The 17,040-nt window shown below is 35.3% G+C and overlaps 1 protein-coding gene across 18 annotated transcripts in view; it reads right to left on the reverse strand.

Annotated features, from left to right (window-relative positions):
• The window catches only part of CLASP2 (cytoplasmic linker associated protein 2), a 183,368-nt gene that overhangs the window by 119,005 nt on the left and 47,323 nt on the right, over nt 1-17,040 (reverse strand). For 16 of the 18 annotated variants that reach the window (XM_044920799.1, XM_021677581.2, XM_044920794.1 and 13 more), the window contains one exon: nt 3,543-3,689. In XM_044920799.1, coding sequence (XP_044776734.1) covers nt 3,543-3,689 — 147 coding nt within the window. Of the gene's footprint in view, nt 1-3,542; nt 3,690-4,078; nt 4,113-17,040 lie in introns of those variants that run through there. The other 2 variants (XM_044920847.1, XM_044920846.1) reach the window with 1 other exon arrangement.

The following is a 17,040-nucleotide window of genomic DNA, read 5'->3' on the forward strand; positions in this document are numbered from 1 at the left end:
TTTATCCTTATTCTAATTAGTAAAGCACAAAAGTAAGTAACACTTTTGACTCCCACATAATATGGATTTCTATAGCAATAATATATTGGTATGGAGCGACCCACAATCCTTTTTTTGATTCTCCCTGACTTAAAGGCCACACAATTACAATATAAGTAGAACAGGTTGGCACAGGGAGCCAAAGAACAATGAAAAACTACACTACTAAACTACAAAACTACACTAAAGACAACGAAAAGACAATTTTAAAATACAATGAAAAACACACTAAAGATTAAACACAGGTCCTACTGGCTTTAATTAACTGGATTGGATACTCCGTTAAAAATAGCATGCATCTCTTTAATCTTGACATATATCTCTGAGAGAAGTAAACTCCCAAATTACAAAAGTAGATTCAGTCAGGATTTCAAAGAAGTTCACTTTATTTTTATTTTGGTAATCTTACCTGAAAAAATATTTGCTAAACTCAGTGGTCTGTGATGGGCTTATTCAACTAATATAGACATACCCCCCATCTACCATATTCCTTTAATTAGGAACTAATCATACCTATCTGTATATTATGTAACTAGGAGTAGCAAATGAAATGCCTATACTGAATCCCCATTACTCCATATAAACTTATGAGAAAGAAAATGTCTAGTCTAGAAAGCAGAATAGTTATAAAGAGAGAGGGGAACCCAACCTTCAAGTATTTCAAAGTATCATGTTAACAAATAATTCACCTTCTTTGCTTAAGTTACAAAGAGGCAGGTTTTAATGCAATATAAAATAGAATTTATTTATTCAGAACTGAATTTGGCTTATGACCTTCCTGGAGGACACTATGCCAAACTGAAAGAATAACTGTATCTTTTGATTCAATAAACTTGAGAAATTTATTCCAAGGAAATGACTGGAGGAAATGTGCTAAAAGATATATGTAAAAGGATAATGTAATTGTTTATAACAGCAAAAATACTGAAAGCAACCTAGATATTATTTAGCTATGAATAGTTTTCAATTAATAATTTGAGAAAATGCCCCAGGTAAAATACTAGTAAGAGAAAAGGTATACAAAACGATACAATGAATGGTGCCAATTCTGTCCTCCTCTTAAGAAAACGTGTTATGTATAAAAATTATTGGAAAAGTAATTATGAAAGCAACTAGAATTACATCATAATTTATCAGTTGATTATACCCACATATAGTGGTACTGTACATGGTTTTGTTCCGAATTTTAATCCATGAGCACACATTATTTTAATCAGATGTTGAATAGTCATGCTATCAGGAACATTATAAAAGGGACTACTATATTTGAATAGTAAATTGAACTATATGCCAACGTCCCTTCTAACTCCAAGATTCTACAACTTTCAGAAAACTTTCTAGAACTAATTTAAAAATCAATAAGTCTGTGCCAAGAACAGAAACTCTAAAGTTAAATTTTCAAAGGACTGACACCCAAGAAGGGCATTAATTTCTGAAGCAATATCAATATCCTCTGGCTAGTACTCTTTTCTTAGAAAAATAGGCAGTGAACCTAAATGAGCTGTGGCAAACAAAAGCAACAAACAAAAAATTGCAGACTGAATCTGCAATTGCCAAAAGAAGAAGGATGAGGAAAAGGATGAGGAGGAGAAGGAAGAAAGAATGAAGTCCTTACCCTTATTTTTTTATCAAAAGAGCCGCTGCTTAGATGGATGATATAATCTATATGAGTGATTAATGCCTACGATCACAAAAGCTACCTAGCATTTTCATATCTGGTAGGACTACAAACCAGAGAAGGCGAGGTGGCATAAAGAAAATCTCTGTTTCGTTAAAAAGAATATCAGATTTTATCAATTCAATTAACATCAAAATTAAGTGAGCTTTGCTGGATAAACTACAACCTCAATTTTCATCTAAGAAAGGATAATAAAACATGAAATACAGAGCTAATTATACACCGTGGCTCAGAATCACAAAAATATTATATATTATCACCATGTATTTCAAATATTAATTCATTTTAAGTCAAATAAGACATTTCATGAAATAATTACATATATCCGAAATCTCTAATTCAAAAATTAAGACAAAAAATTCCCCTTGCAGTAATTCGAGGTAGCCATTTGTTACAAAAGAAAGAAACCACAGAATATGATACTTTTTACCAGAGATAAGAATGCATAATAGAAAATATCATGTAATAGGATATGATAACTAACATTTGGATAAGAATATATTCCTATAATTGCAAAGCAAAAAAAAAACCCAAAAAACAAAAAACCAGTAAAATGTAAATACTCAAAATACCCAGATAAATCAGTAAGACATTTGTTTCACAATATTCACCTATTTATTTATATGCATATGAATATATGTAAATATATGTATACATTTACATATAAATATATAAGTATGTCTATATATATCATACTGTCTTTCTTGAGAGTTATATGGCACAAAAAAGATAGTTAAAATGCAGTATTTATGGTATTTTTCCTACATTTAGAATATATATGACTTGAAATTAATGTTCAGTGGTACAGAAAGATCAAGAGAACACAACTTACAGGACCTGGTCAAAATATACAGTTTATTTTTCTTTCCTTTATGCTTTTAATAAAGGAGATATAGATAAAAAGAAGAAAAACAAAAATTCTGAAGACTATGATTTTCCTACCAGTTATCATAAACAAGGAAAATCTGTTTTCCCAGATTATAACTAAAACACACCCAACACACACACGAAAGGAAGTCAGACAGGAAGAAAGAAAAGAAAGAAAGAAAGAGAAAAAGAGAAAGAAGCTAATGTCCTTTTAGCATTAAATATTTGCTTATTCTAATAGGATTCATTTTACCAGAAAGACCTGGCAGAAACTAGCACCTGAAAAGTACTCATGGCTTTCTTATTAGAATATGAAAAAAACCCATAAAAATTTTAAAAAGATAAACAATATGTTAGAAGCAGTTCTAATGTGATCAAAGAATGTACTGTGTTGTATATATTCATAAAAACTGTTTTATCCTATTTATTATTATCTAATTCAGAAACCATTTTTAAGGCAATTTTACTTGACCACCACCCATTTCCCATTGTGACAAATGATTCAATATCCAGTATCTTCAACCATTTTTTCAACACTGAAGTATTCAAGATTCACTACTATATGAATTTATAGAAATGTTACATAAATCAGTATTTCTTTAACAACTATAGAACCTGAAAATTAATAGCCAAATTCTGAAAAACCTGCTCTCTCCTTAAAAAACAAAATAAAAAAAAAACCCAAATCCCAACACTCCCTTAAATGTCTCCCTTTAAAAATGACATAGGAAAAATGAATACTCTTAAGACTTCACTAATCCACAGGAAACAGCAATATACAGTATTTTAAAAACATTTCTGAAAAGGCAGCATATTCTTCTGTGTGTTGCAACAGACTCTCCAGATCTGCAATCGTGCTGCAGTCATGAATAAACATATTCCTCTGAAGTTCTAAGTATGTGTGTCCATATGAAGGGCATGAGGCATGCACATCAGATTTGAAATGGATTTACATTACCTCCAACCTTAGGGCCACCTGCTGAACCAGGCTTTCTTGCACTGTTGACAGGATTTCCGGATGTTTTAGGTGCAGGAACCTTGAAGGCTGAAGCAGTTGATGATGGCCTATTTCCATCCACTGATTCTTCATCATCAAAGCTTTTATCTGCACAAAGCATTAGAAAAATGTATTTTAAGAGAACTAAGCTTTGCTCCATTTTCCATAAGACTCAAAAATCAAATAAAGCTACATATAAAATCATTACTCTATAAGATATAATAAAAAAAAAAAGCTCCTTTGAATAAGCATTTATATATTGGCTAACACCACATAAAATAACACAGTATAATTTAAAATTTGATTGCACTATTATCCTATTTCCTACCTATATATTAAGTCAAAACATAAAACCAAATATATTAACTCGAAGGACAGCAAAGAGCATTTTCATTTTTTCTGCTACTCATGTAATAAGCATTTTCTCCCAGCTCCTCCCATAGTGTATCTTCCAGCACACCCTGCCTTATTCCTTACACCCAGATCCTGCAACTTACAATCACAGATCCGTTTGCAAATCAGTCGCCTCATTCCTCTGAAAGCTCTTAATTTCCCTCACCCTACGATGCTCCCAATGGTTCACATGGCCAAATACAGTAGATTCAGTACTAATCAAAGATTCTATCAAAAATAGATAGAAACAACCACAGAACCACCGCTGAGGTTTGTGCCGGCATTTTTCTTTCTCTTCCCTGCCCTAGGTGCTGTAACAGCCAATCAGCTACAAGGTGACATCATCTTATGGCAGCTACTGCCAGATGAAAGGTAAAAATTCTCCATGTATTTAAAATATTATCTATGCAGCTGCAATCCTTATTCTTTACCTAAATTTCAAAGGCTTTCAATACAAAGGTTTATAAACCTAAATTTGTTTTCTCTTATGTAATTCACATGAAAATTAATACAAATACAAAATAAGGTTTTATGCAATATTCATTCTGCTGTGGTGCTTATTATTGCATCAGTAAAACATGGAATATCACAGTGCTCATTACTGTGCATAATTAACTCTGTAATCTTACAATTTTCTGTTTATTTAGGGCACAGAAACCAAACCAATTTGTTTTCATAAATGATTCTAAAATATTCTACCCAAAGCTCCTTTTAGAATATTTATTAATGACCACGCTAGGATCATCTCCTTGTATAAAATGGAACCCCCCCAATCCCCACAAAAAAAAATCACAAGCTGTATGCATTTACTTGTCTGAGAAGATGGTTTTCTCTAGGACCCTGCACAAACCAACCACGACAAACAAGATGGGCGAGGCAGAGCAGATTTACCACAGGCTTCAGATCAATATGTCAGAGTCTTTTTCCTTTCAACCTGCTCCCCCTTACCTATGCAAATACCCAAATCAACTAGAATGAAATCATTACTACAAAGGGATACTTCAAGTCCAACTATTAAATATATTTTAAAGAAAATATACCAAATAAGTGGTAAGACTTTTATTTGGAAAAAAGAAAATCAAATAGACACACCAATATAAAGCCGAACTCCATTTCAGCAAGTGGTTTTTTTTCCCTTAAATAGCACAATTTATAAGAAAAAAGTACCTTCAAGTTAAAAGACATTTTTTTTTTTAGCATAATAATATTAGGGAGCCAGATGGGATCACTTAAAACCTACATATATATATAGGTTTGTTCTGTTAAAAACACTAATATGGGGGGGTGCCTGGGTGGCTCAGTCGGTTGAGCATCTGCCTTCAGCTCAGGTCATGATCTCAGGGTCCTGGGATTGAGCCCTGCATCAGTCTCCCTGCTCAGCGGGACATCTGCTTCTCCCTCCCCCTCCGCTTGTCCTTGTGGTCTCTCTCAAATAAAATAAAATCTTTAAAAAAATAAATAAAAATAAAAACACTAATACGATCCCAAATAAACTTTTTGGCCATCACCATGTAAAAAAATATACAGCTAAGAGAGACAGAGTAGACACATAAATCCACAGAAAGATAGGTACTGAAACACCGAGTAGCCAGAAGTTCCCATGGAAACAGTGTTCTGTTCCTACACACACAAGAAATGAAGAGTAAATGTCTCTACCACTTAAAAAAATTTAACTCTTAACATTCTAAAACTACTGGGAAATTAAATTTTAACTTTTTATCAAAATAAGGTAGATGAAAGTGTATAAATCCTAAGTATGAGTGCAATGAATTTTCACAAAACAAACATGCCCAAGTAACCAGTCTCCAGACCAAGAGATCATTATCAGCATCCTATACGCACCCTCATTGACCTCCCCCAAATCATTACTTCCTATCAAAACCAACTAACTAGTCTTAACTTTATAATTGGCTTTGCCCATTCTTGAGCCTTATATAAAAGGAATCATACAATATCTACTCTGATATCTAGCTTCTTTTCACTCAATATGTTTGGAAGATTCATTTTCATTGCTTATAGTTATCTAGTGTACTATAATCTAGCAATATCCGTTCTGTTGATGGACCTTTGAGTTGCCAGTTTGAAATCATTATAAAATAGTGCTCCTAAGAGGTAAGCAAACAAACAGTTCTAAGACTTGTAAGCATTATTGTGGAAGTAGTAAACACACAATTTTTGATTGAGTAAGTCAAATATTGTAGCCTCTAGGACAGCGGTACTGGACCAGCAGCAGAGCATCACCTGGCAGTTTCTTAAAAATGCAAATTCTCTGGTCCCAACAGAAATCTAATGAATCAGAAACTCTGGAGATGGGGGCCCAGCATTCTGTGTATTAACAAACCCTCCCAGTGACTCCGATGTATGGTCAAGTTTAAGAACCATTGCTCAACAGCAGGAGTTGGCAAATTTTTTTCTATAAAGGGCCATATAGTAAATATTTTAGGCTTTGTAAACCATACATGTGGTCTCTCTGTGCAGCTACTCAATTATGCTACTCAATTATGCCATTGTAGTGCCAAGGCAGTGATACAGGATATGTAAACAAATGGGTGTGGCTGTGTTTCGATAAAATTTTATGTACATCAGGAGGGTACTACTGGATTTAGCTTGTAAGCAACAGTCTGCCAATCCCTGCTCTAGGGTAACCACTAAAATAAGAGTAACTGTGTACATAAATAAACTAATACAAGAAAAATTTTAAAATCTGATCTGAAAAGAGGCAGGAAGGGGACAAAAACAAGGACTGAAACAAGTGGATGAAACAGAAATAGAAGGCAAAGAGGCAAAAATGAAGCCAAATATATCAGTAACTACCTTAAATGAACTAAATATTCCAAGTAAAAGACCAATATTGAATTTTAAAAAATAGGTTGCTTAAATGAGATATACTTTACAAAGTCACATAAAAGTTAAAGGTAAAATGACAAACTATGGCAAACACCAAGTTGATGTAGCTTATTCTAATTTCAAACAAAGCAGTTTTAAGAAGCATTACTAGAGATAGACCCTTAATGATGATAAAGGGGGTCAATCCAACAGGGAAAAAAGAACCCTAAATTTTTATGTACCCAGTAACACAGCTTCGAAAATATAAAATAAAAAAGGACATATCTACAGAGGGGGAAAATTTTTTACAACCTCCAATAATGTTATATCTTTTCTTGACTATAAGCTAAAAGAATTTATAAAATGAATTCATCATCAAAAGTCCCCAAATTAAAAATGTTTTGTAATTATAAAGATTATAAATATTCTAGGCTTAAAAATATTTTAACTATAAAATATTCAGACCAAATCAATTATATTTCTTCCTAGCACCTATCACTTCCTGAAATAATACTTTTAAGAGTGAACTAGAAGTTGGGCTGAAAGGGAGCAGAAACATTATCTTGTTTACCCTATAACCCCATTACCTAGAAAAATCCCAGGATAAGTATCATAGTTAACCCTTCTTCCTACTTCCCACCTTTGCCCTTTTGAGCTTGTTTTCAAAATAATGTCCTGAGTTGAACGAAGTCACACCACCATTGCTCAAAATCCTCTTATGACTCCATAAAAAGGCCTACCAGTACTTCAAAATCTGCAAGATCTTAGATACTATGTAGTTCTCTCTCCAACATGACCCAACTTGCTGCTCTCCATCTTTTGCTCCAATCCAGCCTCACCAGTCTTCTTGCTGAGACTCCCAAGAGGGCCTCTGCACTTGTTCCCTTTGCCTAGAATGCTCTTCCCCTCCACAGCTGCCCTATTTACTCACCAACTTCAGAACTTTATTCTTCTATGTCTTTCCCAATGAAGTCTTCTCTGGATACTAAAATTATAAACTTTCCAACATCCTGACACTACTGATCTATTCCCTACACCTCCCTGCTTCATTTCTCTCCTTAGCACTTACCTCTATATATTTTACCTTGTTTATTATCTGACTCTTCCCACTGAAATGTATTATCTATTAGAGTAAGAAGTTTTGTCTGTTTTGTCCACTGCCACAACTATGCCATGTGGAACAATGCTTAGAAGGACCCATTTCATAGCACGGAGACCTTCAGTCTCCAGGTTACTGAAACAAAACTCCAAAGGCAAACAACTATAAACACTCAATAGAATAGACATTTAAAAAAAATCTTCTTTAAAACAATTAAGTACCTGACAAAATAGTAAGAAACAGGGGACAGAATCAGTACATATGAATTTCTATTCTGAAGGCCTTGTGAGGCAAAGGAACAGATTTTGAAGCCCACATAAAAAAGATATAGAGTCTAATATGATATTGTTCCCACTGAAAGCTGGTATACCAAACAACTATACTATCAAGGTTAAAGTGAACCATAAGTAAGTCCTTATCTTCTTATGGCCTTTTATTCTTTTCCAATTTTTCTCAAAAGAGAGCAACAGAGAAGTAAATCAAAAGGAGTACTTGATTAAGGTCAACTGCTTGGACAGTCAAGAGAGTCAAGCCCTTGGAACTTAGCAGGCTCACGCTGGTAGTATTCCTACTCCCACGCAAAAGCCAAGGCAAATGCAAAATTTTCCTGGGATAAAGTCTCTGGCCTCATATTACGTGCACAAATAATTTTTGAGAGGTCACTTGGCATGACAGGAAACAAGACACCAAGAGCAAAAATAAACAGAGATAGATAATAGGAACAGATCCACTAAAAATCCTAGAGTTATCAAGCATAGACTACAAAAGCTTTACTAGACAAGCTTGAAAATAATTTCAGGGATCAGAAAATTTAAAGAGGGGCGCCTGGGTGACTCAGTCGTTGGGCGTCTGCCTTCAGCTCAGGTCATGATCTCAGGGTCCTGGATCAAGCTCCGCATCAGGCTCCCCACTCCATGGGAGGTCTGCTTCTCCCTCTCCCACTCCCCCTGCTTGTGTTCCCTCTCTTGCCGTGTCTCTCTCCGTCAAATAAATAAAATCTTTAAAAAAGAAAAATTTAAAGAGTAACAGATTTAAGATTTATTTATTAGAGAGAGAGCGTGAGAGCATGTGTGTGTGAGCGGAGGAGGGGCAAAGGGAGAGGGAGAGAGAATCTTCAAGCAGACTCCCTGCTGAGCATGGGGCCCAATGCAGGGCTCAATCCCAGGACCCTGAGATCATGACCCAAGCCGAAACCAAGAGTCAGATACTCAACGGACTAAGCTACCCAGGTGCCCCCCAAAGTGACAGATTTTTAAAAAGACCAAACAGAACTTCTAGAAATAAATATATAATGACTGAAATTTAAATTCAGTGGGCAGACATGACAGATTAGATACAGCTGAAGTGAACTGGAAGATAAATCAGAAAAAAATCACCTGGGATACTTATAGTAGGTGCTTTAATATTTACTGAATAAAAGAGGATTAAATGCAGAAAGCATGATTATGTTGACACCTTTGTTCTCACTCCAATGTTTCAAAAAGAAATTACTATGGTTTGGTGCAGAAAACGAACAAGATGAACCTATTAAAAGGTAGTAGAGGATAAAAACTAATAAAGTGGCAAGCTGCAGTGGCTATGTGTGTGATGGAAATGGAAAAGGAGGAGAAAGGAGAGTAGCTAAGAAGAGTGGGAGAAAAAGATGGAGATTACAAATAGGGAGGAAGAAGAAATAAAAAGAAGCCCAAGTAGAAGAAGACTCTACCTTTTGTTGCATTCATATAATAACGGGACACTGTTGTCAGCAAGCACTGAGAGATGATAGGCCCATAATCCTTTATCTGCAATGCCCGAAAGTCAGTAAATTCTAAGAGTCTAGCTTTAGCATGTTTTGTCTTTTTTTTTAACTCCAGTGTAGTTAACATACAGTCTTATATTAGTTTTAGTTGTACAACAGTGATTCAATAATTCTATCCATTACTCAGTACTCATCATGACACATGTACTTTTAATCCCCTTCACCTATTTCACCCATCCCCCCATTCACCTCCCTTCTGGTTACCATCAGTTTGTTTCCATTGTTAAGACTCTGTTTCTTGGTTTGTCTCTCTTTTTCTTTGTTCCTTTGTTTTGTTTCTTATATCCCACATAGGAGTGAAATCATATGGCATTTGTCTTTCTCTGACTTATTTCACTTAGCATTATACTCTCCAGATCCCTCCATGTTGCAAATGGCAATATTTCATTCTTTTATATGGCTGAGAATCTTTATATATTAATGGATGCTAACTCTTTCTTGGATATGTCATTTGCAAGTATCTTCTCCCATTCCGGAGGTTGGTTTTTAGTTTTGTTGACTGTTTCCTTCACTCTGCATAAGCTTTTTATTCTGATGTAGTCTCAACAGTTTATATTTGCTTTTGTTTCCCTTGCCTTAGCAAACATACTGAGAAAAATGTTGCTATGGCCAGTATCAGAGAAATTACTGCCTGTGCTCTTCTAGGATTTTTATGGTTTTACGTCTCATATTTAGGTAGGTCCTTATTCCATTTGAGTTTATTTTTGTGTTATGGTGTAAGAAAGTGATCCAGTTTCATTCTTTTGCATGTAGCTATCCAGTTATCCCAACACCATTTGTTGAAGAGATTTGTCTTTTTCCCCCTGCATATACTTGCCTCCTTTGTCAAGGATTAATTGACTATAATCATGGATTTCTGGGCTCTCTGTTCTGTCCCACTTATCTATGTGTCTATTTGTGCCAGTATCATATTGTTTTGATCACTACAGCTTTGTAGTGAATCCTGAAATCTGGGACTGTGATACCTCCAAGTTTTGTTCTTCTTTTTCAAGATTGCTCTTTGGGGTCTTTTGTGGTTCCATACAAATTTTAGGATTGTTTGTTCTAGTTCTGTGAAAAATGCTGTTGGTATTTTGATAGGGATTGCATTAAATATGTAGATTGCTTTGGATAGTATAGACATTTTAACAATACTTGTTCTTCTAATCCATGAGCACAGACTATCTTTCCATTTGTTTGTGTCATCTTCAATTTCTTTCATCAATGTTTTATAGTTTTTCAGAGTACAGGTCTTTCACCTCCTTGGTTAAGTTTAATAGTAGGTATTTTATTATTTTTGGTGCAACTGTACATGGGACTGTTTTCTTAATTTCTCTTTCTGCTGCCTCATTATTATTGTATAGAAATGCAACAGGTTTCTGTACATTGATTTTGTATCCTGTGACCTTACTGAATTCATTTATCAATTTTAGTAGTACTATGATGGAATCGTTCAGGTTTTCTATATATAGTATCATGTCATCTACAAATAGTGAAAGTTTTATTTTTTTCTTACCCAGTCTAGATGCCTTTTATTTCTTTTTCTTGGACTTCGAGTACTATGTTGAATAAAAGTGATGAGAGTGGACATCCTTTTCTTATTCTGGATCTTAGGGGAAAAGCTCTGTTTTTCACCACTGAGTACGATGTTAGCTGTGGGTTTTTCACATATGGCTTTTATTATGTTGAGGTATGTTCCCTCTAAACCTACTCTGTTGGGAGTTTTTATCAAAAATGGATGTTGTATCTTGTCAAATGCTTTTTCTGTGTCTACTGAACTGGTTATATGTTTTTATTTATTTATTTATTTGAGAGGAGCAAGTGCAAGTGAGAGCACAAGCAGGGGGTGCAGCAATGGGAGAGGGAGAAGCAGGCTCCCATGAAGCCTGATGTGGGGCTCAATCCTAGGACCCTGAGATCATGACCTGAGCCAAAGGCAGATGCCTTACTGACAGAGCCACTTAGGCGCCCCGATCATACGGTTTTTAAACTCTCTCTTATTGATGTGATGTACCATTGTTGACTGATTTGTGAATACTGAACCACCCTTACATCTCAGGAATAAATCCCACTTGATCATGGTGAATGATTTTTAATTTATTGGTGGATTCGATTTGCTAAAATTTTGTTGAGGATTTTTACATCTATGTTCATCAGCCTGTAGTTCTCTTTTTTTTTGTAGTGTCTTTATCTGGTTTTGGTATCAGAGTAATGCTGGCTTCACAGAATGGGTTTGGAAGCGTCCTTCCTCTTCTATTTTTGTGGAATAGTTTGAGAAGAACAGGTATTAACTTTTCTTTAAATTGTTGTCTTTTAAAATTCATTTGGTAGCAAAATCTAAACTGATTTGAACTTAGTTTATGGCAAAACATGTGAACTGACATGAGGCTATTTATTGTTTTTACTTCACTCATTGTGAATTTGCATATATTTAACTGTAAAAATATTAATGTGCTTGTTAATAAGGTGCAGCCCCAGACCCAGCTGAAGTTGTTGTATCATATATGGTTATGACCATTACTTTTCTAAAATCTGACCTACTCAGAATTCCAAAACATAGCTGCTCCCCAAAGTTTCAGCTATGAACTGTAAATTTATATTACCATAATCAAATCCCTTCCCTTTTTTCTTTTTCTCTTCAAAGGAAAGCCATATATTCAAATGGCTACTCAAATTTTTCACTTCACTTTTATGGGTACATGTGTTCCAAAACCTGAAATTTCTGCTTCTGAATTCACATAAAGGATGAAAAACTCCTCCATTCTTACATGCCAAACAAAAGAGAAAGCCAAAACTTTATATCCTATCTCATTTAAAAAATTCATTTTGTGTGGCTTTCCTTCAGTAAATCAACTAGTTCAGAAAGAAGAACCCACAACACCATAGATCTTCATGCACAAATATACTGTTTCATATTAAGTAGCTTCTTATACCAAAGTTCCTCTTTTCTCTTGAAGCTATATCCTTCCTTATTCTAATTAAAACAATGAGTAAGAGGACTCTGGATTCCTGAGTGGTTTTACCCTCTTACATATCTAACAATGACCATGGTTTATATGTAACAGATAAATTAGTAACTGAGATTAGGAAACAATAATCACTATAAGCTATGGTACCACAGGTGTCTCAGAAAACTCAAGTTTCAATTGCCTACACTCCTCATTCTGCTTTTACAACAGAATACTCTCCTTGGCTTTCCTCTGACCTCAGAGGTCCCTCTAGCTCAGTCTCTTTCTCCTTTATCCAATCACTAAATGTTGAATATCCTCCTTCTCTCCAGACTACACACTTTCTAAATGTCTTCATCCATTCTCAACAGTTTAAAACATCTATATGCTGACAACTCCCAAATGTTTGTCTCTAGCCTGTACCATCTCTGAATTCCAGACATAAATATTCAACTGCCCTACTAAACATCTCCCCCATCCATAGATATCTCAAAGGTATCTCTAATCTGACATATGTAACCTAACACCAACACCATCTTCAAACCCGTTCTCTGTTCTCCCTAAATCTACCTCTATCCCAGTAAATGACATCACCATCTATTTAGCTACTCAAGCTCATGATATAGGAGCCGCATTCCAAGTTCTCTGCCCCACACGGATCACGTATTAATAATTCTTGTTGTATATAACTCCAAATTATATCTCAAATCCACCTAATTACTCTTTACTTCTGGTGCCATTCCTAATCTAAGACCAGACCAGTATCTTCTCTTCCTATATTGCTCCAACAATTTTTTTTTTTAATATTTTTTATTTATTTGACAGAGAGAGACACAGCGAGAGAGGGAACACAAGCAGGGGGAGTGGGAGAGGGAGAAGTGGGCTTCTCACGGAGCAGGGAGCTTGATGTGGGGCTCGATCCCAGGACCCTGGGATCATGACCTGAGCTGAAGGCAGACACCCAACGACTGAGCCACCCAGGCACCCCGCTACAACAACTTCTTAACTGGTCTCCCTACTTCCATTCTCGACCTTCCAAACCCCATAGTAGACAATGAGATCATCTAAAAATGTAATTTGGACCAGTGGCTGCTAAAACTGTTAAATGAAAGGCTGATGGGGAACTTTATAAAGAACAGATCAGGCTAACAACACCTGAACCCACTGTTCAATATTAATACACACAAAAAAGGACAATCAGGCACTGCATGGCTTCTGATAAAAATGCATAATACCACCTATAAAAATGTGTACCAAAAACCGCCCAAGAAACAGAAACAAAAAATTAGACCTGATTCTGATCAAGCCATTAGCAGAATTTTTAATTTTCAGGAAATAAAGGGGATATAAAAACCTTTAAAACAAAAACATAAAATCACCATGGCAATGTAATCATCAAAATCTAGTATGTGGGAAAACTTTACCTGATAGATATATTTTTTCGTCAACAAATAAGTGGCAAGAGGAGAAAAAGAGAGACAACTGCTACAGATGAATAGAGCATTAAGCGATATATCAACGAATTACAATGGTGAACCTTGTTTGAATTAAAATTCATTTTGTAAAAAGGTATTTAGGAAACAACTGAGTAAATCTGAATACTGAATATTTGATACTAAGGGTTAATTTTTTAGGTGTGAAAACTGGTTGTCAATAAAATATTTCCTGGTAACAAACAAACTTCTATTGTCTTTTAATTTATTTTTTTAAAGATTTTATTTATTTATGTGACAGAGACAGACAGACCGAGAGAGGGAACACAAGCAGGGGGAGTGGGAGAGGGAGAAGCAGGCTTCCCATGGAACAGGGAGCCCGATGTGGGACTCGATCCCATGACCCTGGGATCATGACCTGAGCCGAAGGCAGACGCTTAATGACTGAGCCACCCAGGCACCCCCTACTGTCTTTTAAAAAGTTCTCTAACTGCCTTTTTAAAAAGATGTTTTACTTTACTTTATGTGTGAGTGCATGTGCATGTGTGTCTACACACCCATACCCTGGTCCAGCATGATAGGTAGGGCTGGGGAAGATATGTAGGGATACAGATGAATAAAGATTGGCTATGTACTGATAATTTCTTTAAGCTGGAGAGTAGGTAGTAATGGAGGTTTGTCACAATATTCTTTATTTCTGGGTATGTTTGAAATTCTTCTTTAAAAGAACTATGATAATTTGAATCACTTTGCTCTCTTGCTTAAAACGCTGTAATGGAACCCCAATAAAATTATAAGCACATCGTAAGACCACAGAAAATGAGGCAGGGCAAAGTATGTGAAATCAGCACCCAAAAGATAGCAAAAAATTCTCATAAAATGCAAATTAAAAGGATGGAAAGCTTTCGAAGAATAAAACCACAGAAAGCTGCAACTCAGAATTCTCAGAAGCAGACTGAAACAACAGTGAGGATTGATCTACCTCACAGAATGACGGAGAAGTGACACTCTCTAAGCCAACAAGTACAGGAATGATTTGCAAGGAATCACTGAAAACCTATGAAATGATTTCATCATTAAACTCTTCCCATCCCCAACTCAGAAAGCTCAATATTTTATATACAAGTATGCATGTGAGTGCGTGCACGCACATACACACACACACACACTTCTGTAAAAATGGAACCACCAGAAAAGGGAAAAAAAGTTCTTATATAAACTTTTATTTGCTAAAATTAAAATTTAATGGAAGGATTAGATGAGAAAGTCAAGGAGATCCCCTAGAATACAAGGGAAAAGAGAAAGACATAAAACTTAGGTGAAGAGACAAAACATAATGGACAGTGAATCAACATACGAGGTTCAATATCTAACTGGTAACAACTCCATAACGAGAGACTAAAGCTAATGAAGGGGAGAAACTTATCAAAAAAAAATAAAAGAAGATTTCTCAGAGCTGAAGAAAAATCACAAGCCTTCAGAAGTAAAATAATCGAACAGTAAACATTTAAAATGTATTCAATTTAAACTAAAACAAAAAAGTTCAGTAAATGACTAGAAATTAAAAATCCAAATGCTTCAAAATAAAATGGCCAAATTTTAATATTCACATAAAGATGCTGTGTTTTCAGCAGCACAGTTAATCTTAAATTGTTAACAATTTTATTTAAAAAAAAAATAAAGTCCATCTCATATAAAGTTTAAAAGAGACCAAGAAATTTCACAAGGTCTCTTAGAATTTCTAGGTAGTTATTAACTCACTAGTTAAAAAACCTACTTGAAGACTTTTATCCTTTTCTTTAAAGGAGCCCATTAAAAATTTAAGACCTTTGATAGTTCAATGAAGGGGCAGACACAATTTAAACCATTACTTGGTATTAATAAAATTAAAAACAACATATTTCACAATAGCCATAATATCAAAGTAAATTATTAATAAATGATGCTCATAATAAGGTTTATTTATCTATTTATTAAAAGATTTTTTATTTATTCATTTGAGAGACAGAAAGAGCGAGTGAAAACGTAAGTGGGGGGGTAAGGGTAGAGGGGGAGGGAGGAGAAGACTCCCCACTGAGCATGGAGTCTGCTGTGGGGTTCAATCCCAGGACCCTGAGATCATGACCTGAGCCAAAGGCAGGTGCTTAATGGACTGAACCACCCAGGCGCCCCAATAAGGTTTATTTAGAACCTTCACAAAAACTAGTCATTTTGGGTAAATCTTCATGACAACTATACTTGGTCATAATAGCTGCCAAGAACATCAACTATACATTCTACATGTACAAAAAAATAATGTAAACCATTTCTTGAAGACTCAGGTTCATTAGCAACTTTATGTTGGAGGATATGTTGCTACTGGTGCCCCAAGACCTTGCACCCAAATGGGTAAACGGAGCCTGTTTCAAGAAGGCTAAGATTTTTGATCTTAGCGCCCACTACTACCACCTATATTGCTGAATGCCCAATCTTTTGTCCCTTATAATTTACTTTTTCTTCTTACAGACTGTTTGTTTTCCCCATTATCACTGCTTCCAGAAAAAAAGTTTGGCCTTTTTGCCACTAAGTTAAAGGGTTGCCTTCTTTCAGAGATTTGTGTTAACCCAATTCTAGCATAGCACATAGAATATTCAAGGGTACAGAAGAGGAGATATCTACTCAGCACTAATTTCTTGCTATTGTTCCCTTCCCACCAAATCAGTAGTGATATGACCACTCCAAATCAAGAGTGGTCTAGAAGGCTTCCCTTTGGAAAATCAAGGTTATATCATCACTTACATATGTTTTTTTAAAAGATTCATGTTTGGAAGAATAGACTGTGTTGAAATGTTACAAGTGTAGAAACAATCTATTTGCAACAAAACCTTACTTCTTTCCAGCCACTCTGCAGTGTAACAACAAAAGGCCAAATTCCTCTCATGAGCTTTTGAGGCAGATTGCAGGGCTCAGTGCCACATAATAATCCTACAGGTTTTTAACTCTA

This window comes from Neomonachus schauinslandi, chromosome 1 (assembly GCF_002201575.2).
Source record: "Neomonachus schauinslandi chromosome 1, ASM220157v2, whole genome shotgun sequence".
Lineage (NCBI taxonomy): Eukaryota > Metazoa > Chordata > Mammalia > Carnivora > Phocidae > Neomonachus > Neomonachus schauinslandi.